This window comes from Petaurus breviceps, unplaced genomic scaffold (genome assembly GCF_028583685.1).
Source record: "Petaurus breviceps papuanus isolate PSGF00001 unplaced genomic scaffold, PetGlider_PUasm1.0 185, whole genome shotgun sequence".
Lineage (NCBI taxonomy): Eukaryota > Metazoa > Chordata > Mammalia > Diprotodontia > Petauridae > Petaurus > Petaurus breviceps.
In genome coordinates, this window is record NW_027185797.1 from 20130931 (window position 1) to 20139498 (window position 8568).

An 8568-nucleotide genomic window follows, 5' to 3' on the forward strand; every position below is an offset into this window, starting at 1 on the left:
TTTCCTTCCTTCCTTCCTTCCTTCCTTCCTTCCTTCCTTCCTTCCTTCTTCCCTTCCTTCCTTTTTTCTTTCTTTCTTTGATTAGTGAATTCTTTCTATTTTAACTTTTCACTCTGATTTTAATGGTTAAGCTCAGTTTTCATTCATTATGAAATAGGTATCCATATCTCTTTTGGTTTATGGTAGTTCAATTCGACTGTGCAACTAGGTGGCACAGTGGATACAGTGCCAGGTCTGGAGTCAGGAAGATGAATCTTATATTCAAATCTGACTTCAGATACTTACTAGCTGCATGACTCTGGGCAAGTCACTTAACCCATTTGCCTCAATTTCCTTATCTGTAAAATGAGCTGGAGAAGGAAATGGCAAACTACTTCAATATCTTTGCCAAGAAAAACCCAAATGGGGTTATGAAGAGTCAGACACAACTGTAACAACTGAACAACAATAAAAATTCAATGATTCTTAAATGTTACTTCTTTTTACTTGGCCCCTTTTTCAACTCAGTTGTTTTTGATATGAGGTAACAGATTTTTTTTGTTTAAAATGAATTTCACTGATATCTTTTTATATTGCCTGAAATTGCTCCTATATTAATTTCCCTACATGCTCCCAGAGAGCCATTTTTATAATAATTTTTTTAAAAGAAAAACATGAGAAAAAAAATCAGCAAAATTATTCAACATATTAAAAAAGTCTGTCAATATATGCATTGTTTCCATGCTTGTGCATCTCCCCACTCTACAAAAGAATGGGGATGTTATATCTCTTATTTCTTATTTGGGGCCAAGTTTATTCTTTATAATTTTGCATCTTTTATTATTGATAGTTTGGTGATTATTTTTTCAAATTTACATTGTTGTAGTCATTGTACATATTATTTTCTTGACTCTGCTTAATTTATTTTGCATCAGGTCATGTAAGTATTCCCATGTTTTTCAATACTTATCCTATTCTTAATTTTTTTTTTGTTTTGCTTGTAGGAAATTTTATTTTAAAATTAAAGCCTGTCTCTTCAAATGTTGCTATAACATATCAGATTTGACAATAAAAAAAAAAACTTTCATCCTAAGATGAGAAAAACAACACATAAAAACAGAGGGAATGAGAAGAGCCATTATATATAGATGAGAACACATGGGGGGAGGGCAAAGCAATTTACATAATTGTTCAGTAAACTGAGCTAAATATTTCATTGATGGCTAGAACATTAGTGATCATTGGTAAAAACAACCCAAGTTTTCTCATCAAAAGAGTGCTGGTTTTATTTTGCTCTTGGGAATTTATAAAAGGTAAAGATAATTAGAATACTTTATACATGAAGTAAGTCATCTAATCTAGGATTGGGGGGTAATGCAAGGAAGGAATTGTAGGAATTTTACTTAGTTTCTAGTTTCATGGATCATTACCAGGAGTGACTATAACATTCTATCTTTTCATACTTCTCTTGAGTCTTGTATTTGAAAGTCAAATTTTCTATTCAGCTCTGGCCTTTTCATCAAGAATATTTGAAAATCCTCTGTTTAATTGGATGTCCATTTTTTTCCCCTGAAGGATTATACTCAGTTTTGCTAAGTAGATGATTTTTCGTTTTAATTCTAGCCCCTTTGACCTCTGGAATGTCATATTCCAAGCCTTTCAATCCTTTAATGTAGAAGCTGCTAGGATCTTGTGTTATCCTTATTATATTTCCACAAAACTTGAATTGTTTCTTTTTGGCTTCTTACAGTATTTTCTCTATGACCTAGGAACTCTGGAATTTGGCTACAATATTCCTAGGAGTTTTCCTTTTGGGATCTCTTTCAGGAGGTGATCAGTGGATTCTTTCCATTTCTATTTTATCCTCTGGTTCTAGAATATGAGGGCAGTTTTCCTTGATGTTGATGTATAGGTTCTTTTTCTGATCATGGCTTTCATGTAGTCCAGTAATTTTTAAATTATCTCTCCTGTATCTATTTTCTAGGTCAGTTGTTTTTCCAATGAGATATTTTACATCCTCTTCTTTTTTTCATTCTTTTGGTTTTGTTTGATAATTTCTTGATTTCTCATAAAGTCATTAGCTTCCATTTGCTCCATTCTAATTTTTAAGGAATTATTTTCTTCAGTTATCTTTTGGACCTCTTTTTCCATTTGGCCAATTCTTCTTTTTAAAGCATTCTTCTTCTCATTGGCTTTTTGGACCTCTTTTGCAATTTGAGTTAGTCTGTTTTTTAAGGTGTTATTTTTTCAGTGTTTGGGGGGTCTCATTTAGCAAGGTATTGACTCATTTTTCATGATTTTCTTTCATTACTCTCATTTTTCTTCCCCCCTTTCTCTCTACTTCTCTTATTTGATTTTCAAAATCCTTTTTGGGTTCTTCCATGGCCTATGATCAATTCGTATTTTTCTTGGAGACTTTGGATGTAGGAGCTTTGACTTTATTGTCTTCTTCTGAGTGTATGTTTTTGTCTTCCTAGTCACCAAATTAAGATTCTTTAATTTGTTTCTTCCTCCACTATTTACTCATTTTCCTAGCCAATTACTTGACTTTTTAAACTCTTTGTTAAGCTAGGACTCTGCTTCTAGTGTGGCGGGTGTACTGTCCCAAGCTTCAGGGGATTTGTGCAACTGTTTTCAGAGAGACTTCTAGGGACCTGTAAATTTTCAGTCCTTCCAAGGGGGTATGATCAACTGAGAGGTGTTTACTCCTCTCCTGGCCTGTGCTATGGTCTATACATGACCATGAGCACTCTCTTCTGCCTTGGAACTGTGAGGAGAATTCCCTTTCCATTGCTGCCACAAGCTCTGCCATGCCAATGCCCCTCCTTGCCTCAGGACCCTCACCCAGGACTGTGACCCAGAGGGCCATGGGCAGACCTGGGCAGAGCAAGAGAATCCTGCCTTAGTGCCAGCAAAGAAATTCCCTGCAATCCTCCTCTGATCAGCTACTTGATCCCTCCACCATCTTTGAACTGAGAGCTTTGGAAGCAGCCACTGCTGCCACCATTGCCACCATCTCTTCCCTGCCCCCACCCCAGTCTGGGGCCAGCCCACCCACCTCTCTCACCCAGATCCAACAGACCTTTCCCACTGAACTTCTAAATTGTCTTTGGCGTTTGTGGGTTGAGAAGTCTGGAAGCCACTTTAGCTGCTAGTGATTAAGTCCCTTGAGGCCAGCTCCAGGTTTGCTGGAACCTTGGTCTGTGCTGGTGCATAGTATGCTGGACTATGCTCCTTTCCCAGGCTAGTGTAACAGATCTTTCCTGTGGACCTTCCAGGTTGTTTTGGGCTGGAAATTTATTTCACTCTGCTCTTTTGTGAGTTCTGCTGCTCTAGAATCTGAGTTATTTCTTACAAGTATTTGTAGGGGTTTGGAGGCGAGCTCAAGCAAGTCCCTGGTTTTACTCTGCCATCTTGGCTCTGCTCACTATTCTTCATTTTTATAGCATTAATGATGTCTTAGGTTCATGTACCACAATTTGTCTAGTCATTCCTCAATAGGTAAAAAAATATAGGATGTTCCATGAATTTGCATATCTTCCTTGTGTAGGGGCCATGCTGACCTTCTTTATAATCTTCCTGTTTCAGTAAATGTCCTGCTAAAGTGACCACTTTTATTATTTCTTGCTATTTAATGAAGCCATTAACTACTTTTGGTTTCATTTTAATTTTCAGAGAGTCTTTTACGTGGGAAGGGTTTTGTGCTTCTTGTACTAAGCTATTGATTCTCCTTTCAAGTATTTCTCCTAGTACTCTCATTTCCTTTCCAATTCTTTTCTCTGGAAATATCTCATTTAAATTATTATGATTATTTTACACTGTTAGCATTATTTCTCCCAGGAATTCTAGTTAATTTGTCCTTTTCTTTGAGACTTTATTTTTAGATGTTGTAGAGTTATTTTCTTCTTTTAGGTTAGTATCATGGGTGTCCAGAACAGCTTTTCCTCATAGATGTCTTTTTTGTTCTTTCTGTTTACTCACTCTTCTTGCCTTACTTCCTGAATTGGAATTGGGTTGAGGCCAGACTTTGGATCCTTCTCAGGTGAATGTTGGTTCCTTGTAAGCTGTTGATCTATATTCTCTAGAGTTCTGCTGTTTCTTTTTTGAGCTTCTATGTTCTTCAAGTATCTCAAGGTAGATTGTGTCAGGGACTTTCAAACTTTCACTGACCGCTGGTCTGACCTTGGTTGAAGTTAGATTGCTTTCCCTCTGGTCTGAACTTTACAAGCTACTAATCCTAGTTTGAGCCTCAGTTAAATAATTGCAGACTTGCTTCAGGTGGAGTTCCAGTAGACTGCTGCTTGCCGCATGCCCTGTCAACCAGCTAGAAGGCTCTCCATATTCAGAGGAACAGAATTGCAGGTTCAGCCTGTGGTGCGCTTTTGGCTGGGGTTACTCAGCTCCTGGCCGTTCTTGGGCCTCTGGGAAGAATTGGTGATCCAGCAGTAATGGTGGTGCTCAAACAGCCCAGCTGCATGACTCCAGAGTCAGAGTAACAGCTCCTGCTTGCTTCTCTTCTTGCCTTTCACTCATACACAAACTCAAACTTGGTCCTTATAGGTGTTCCTAGTCATAGGACACAGTGTCAGGCCTCAGTCCCAGTCGGTGCTGGATCCATGACACAGCTTTTGGGTCAGAGCAACACAGCTGCTCACTGGCCTCTGTTCCTCTGTCCTATACCATATCTAGCTTCAGGCTCAGTCTGAGCCAGGTCCCTCAACCCACACTTTGTCCTGATATAGAGTTACAGGCCTCAGGTCAATCCCAGTGTTGGAAAGATCTGGGAAAACCTCCCTGGAACCCTACCTGCTGTCAGTGGAGTGGGCCCCTGGATGTCTTCTTCTCCCTGAAAAAATGACCCACTATTGGTTCTCCTTGAATTTCCCAGTTACTTCTTCTGGATGTTCTCTCTCTATCTTTGCTGGAATAATTGTATAGCTTGATTGTACCACTTCTGCCTATTTCCCCATGTCTGCCTATCTCCTCCAGGCTCTTCTTCCTTTAAGTCATACTTCCGGCACTGCCTCCTCTGTTAAGTATTCTCTTTTACCGCACGTAAAGGTATTCTCTCTCTCCTTGGTCTGTAGATCTCCCTTGCCCCCTTCATGCTCTACCTTTCATTATATTTATCTATGTGCACATCCTGTTTTCTTCTTTTCTTTTTTGGAGGGGAGAAGACAAAGCAATTGGGGTTAAGTGACTTGCTCAAGGTCACACAGCTAGTAAGTGTGTCAAGTGTCTGAGGCCAGATTTGAACTCAGGTCCTTCTGACTCCAGAGCCTGTGCTCTATTCACTGTGCCATGTAGCTGCCCCCACATCCTCTTTTCCAAAGCAGAATCTGTTACTTGAGATCAGAGACTGTCTGTCTATCTACCTATATCTATTAAGCCTATTGCTATATGATATGCATCTGTACCTGGATACGCTATCATAGCTTAAAACTGAATGAATACTTTTGGGATGTTGTCTCTGTATCACTGAGAGTCAGTATGATGTTGTTGAAATGATGATGATGATGATGATAACTGACATTTCTATGTGACACTCTGCTAAACGCTTTACAATTATTATCTTATTTGTTCCTTACAACAGCTCTGTGATAAAGGTGCTAGTTTTATACTCATTTTATAGTTGAGGAAATTGAGCTAGATAGAAGTTAAGTGACTTACCCAGGGTCACATAGACAGTAAATGTCTGAGACTGGATTTAGACTCAGGTTTTCTTGACTTCAGACCTAGCACCCTGTGTACTGTGGCACCCCCAGCTGCCTTTAAGTGCTGGGCTTAGTCACAAAGACTTGGGTTCAGTTACTATCTGGCTAGTAGATAGATGTATACAAATTTGTAAATTACCATGTCTCAGTTAACTCATATGTGAAAAGAGCACAGTAATACTTGAGATAGCTACTCATACTCAAATGAAGTATCATAAATAAGATGCTTTGCAAGCCTTAAAGTGGTATCAAAATGCTGCCATTATTGTTCTTGCTATTGCATGTATACATACATGTATATAATCAAATGTATATACTTTTGCAATATATTTAAGGAATTTGCAAAAAAAGAGAAGTAATCTGACAATTGTCTTCTAGTTAAATGATTACTAAAGACTTTTTGCTGGGAACATCTCATGCTTATATTTTTTGTTTCTAACAGACAAGCCTTGCTCACCTGAATTTCTATCTTGTCTATTTTAAACTGTTCTACCAAAAAAAAAACCACCCCAACTTTGCGAAACTTTTAATGTACAGAAAATAACAGGAAGTGATATGTTTGTTTTTCGTGACCAAAGGGGATGGTAATAAGGGAAGGGTCTTTAGACTTTGACTTTAGAACCATGGTGTCTTTTAGAAGAGCTCCTCATAGTCCCCATTTGCCACTGTTATGGCCACCAGTCCCCATATGGCCTCTTCTCCTCAGTTTGTGTTTTGTATATATCAGCATGATAATGTTTTGTTATTTAATTCAGGGATTCAGGAGTACTAGTGATATGTGAGATATTCTCTAAGTCATGCTGTGTGAGTGATTGATAGATTTTGATACTAGAATAGGTAAGGAATTCCCAGATTTCATAGCTTACCTATTCATTTACAGTTTAAAAGCTTTTAGACAGATTTCATCCTTTTATTCAGACATAATTGATAAGAACTTTGAGGCACCAGGATGTAGGTGATTTGTTCAGGATTATATAGCCAGGATTCTCCCTCACATATCCAGAATTCCCTCAATATCACTAAGTCCCCTAACTTTTTTTCTCATGTGTCTCTTGTAATAGGCTTTCTCCCCCCCCTTGCTAGTTGTAGTTGTTACAAAAGTACTTTATAATCATTTACAGTGCTCATCTCCACATGGTGAGACTATCATGTACTTTGATAAGAACTTGCAGACAGCTCACTCATAAGGACCATTTATTTTATACCCACTAGATTCTATATGTGTAAAAGCAACAAGAAGTATTTCTTTTTTATCTTTGGTTGATTTGAAAAAAAAAATGAAATACACTGAATTAACTCAGAGGTAATGCTTTAACTCTACTACTGGTGTTTTTTCAGTTGTTTCTGAGACAGAGGACATGCTAAAAGATCTGGAACAAATGCTGCAGGAAACAGGAGAATCCATGAAGACCTTTGGGGAGTCAGACACACATGGAGATGAAATACATGCAGAAGGAAAGGTATTTGTGACCCTTTGTATTATGCTCCTTGAGGATAGTCGCTTCAAACATTCTTCACAAGAGCAGAATTGTTCTTGCTGAGAGCTTCCAGGTTGAACATCATTTCATACATAATAAAAATTTATCTTGAATGGAGAGATTCAAAGGTTCCTGTGACCTTTAGTTGAATAATCAAATGATCATAGGATTCATAGGTAAAAGAGGCCTTGGAGCTCATCTAGGTCAACCATTTCATTTTGTTTTCTTCTAAAAGTTTGTATGGATCTATTTTCTTTTAAAACAATTTTTATTTTTTAATATCTGGGTTCCCTTCCCCTACTTATGGAGGCTGGAGACATCCCTTTAGTGAATGAAAAAGGAAAAAAAAATCAGTTCAGAAAAAAAAAAAAACATCTAGAACATTTCCAGAGTCTGGGTGTTCCATATGGATAATAACCCACCTCTACATAAAGTGGTGGGAGTTGTATTTTATTATCTCTACCCTGGGGCCATGCTTTAACTTTTCCATTTTAGAGATGAAGAAACTGAGGTTCAGAAAGTTTAAGAGACTTGTCCAAAGTCACAGGGCTAGTAAATGTTAGAAGCAGCAGGAATGATGGAGCTTGGCACAAGTGGAGAGTGGCCTAGGGATTTAAAAGATGTTTAGTAAGAAAAAAAGGAATGAACCATAGCATAGAAGTTCTCTTACTCCTTTGAACAATTAGGAACTTATGTGAATATTTGTAAGGGAAGTTTATACAGATATTAAATGGTAAGTTTTATTTTTGTCTCTCTTCTTATTCTTCCCCTCATTCTTCCTTTTATCAACCATTTATGTAAAGAGTTACTTGGGTAACTAGATAAGGAGGTTTCTGTAGATAGAGTTTTCCTGGCCTTTATTAAAGCATTTGACAGTCTGTTATGCTGTTTTTGTGGACAAGATGTAATGATTTGGCCTTGATGGTACTGTAATGTATTTAGGTAGATGTGGAACTAGAACTGGTTAAATCATTGGACCTAAAGAGTAATCATTTTTTGTCAACTTGTAAGAAAGTAGTTATTTAGTGACTGACCCAAGAAGAAGTTTCTTCATTGAGAGTTCCCTTTAGGAATGTAATCACAGATCAATTCCTTCCTCCCCCCCCCAAAAAAAAAAAGAATTGATGATTTGGATAGAGGAATGGTTGGCATTCTTATCACATTTGTAGATGATATCAGTGTAGAAGGGATAGCTAACACATGGGATGACAAAGCAAAGGTCCAAAAAGATCTTGAATGCCTAGATTAAGACACTGAATCTAAAATATGAAACTTTAGAGGGAGAAATATAAAGGTGATACACAGGTCTGAAAAATCCCCATAAACACAAACTGAAAGATGCGCTGCTAGGTAAGCTTGTCTTAAAAGAACCCAGGCATTCTCATGGACAACAAGCT

The 8568-nt window shown here is 37.8% G+C and overlaps 1 protein-coding gene and 1 non-coding gene across 3 annotated transcripts in view; one reads left to right on the forward strand and one right to left on the reverse strand.

Moving 5' to 3' along the window:
• The window catches only part of ZCWPW2 (zinc finger CW-type and PWWP domain containing 2), a 175749-nt gene that overhangs the window by 162030 nt on the left and 5151 nt on the right, over window positions 1–8568 (forward strand). For both annotated transcript variants that reach the window (XM_069088546.1, XM_069088547.1), the window contains one exon: window positions 7032–7153. In XM_069088546.1, coding sequence (XP_068944647.1) covers window positions 7032–7153 — 122 coding nt within the window. The remainder of the gene's footprint in view (window positions 1–7031; window positions 7154–8568) is intronic.
• On the reverse strand, window positions 3485–3588 carry LOC138161999 (U6 spliceosomal RNA). The gene has a single exon (XR_011168509.1). It is a non-coding gene; the product is annotated as a U6 spliceosomal RNA (small nuclear RNA).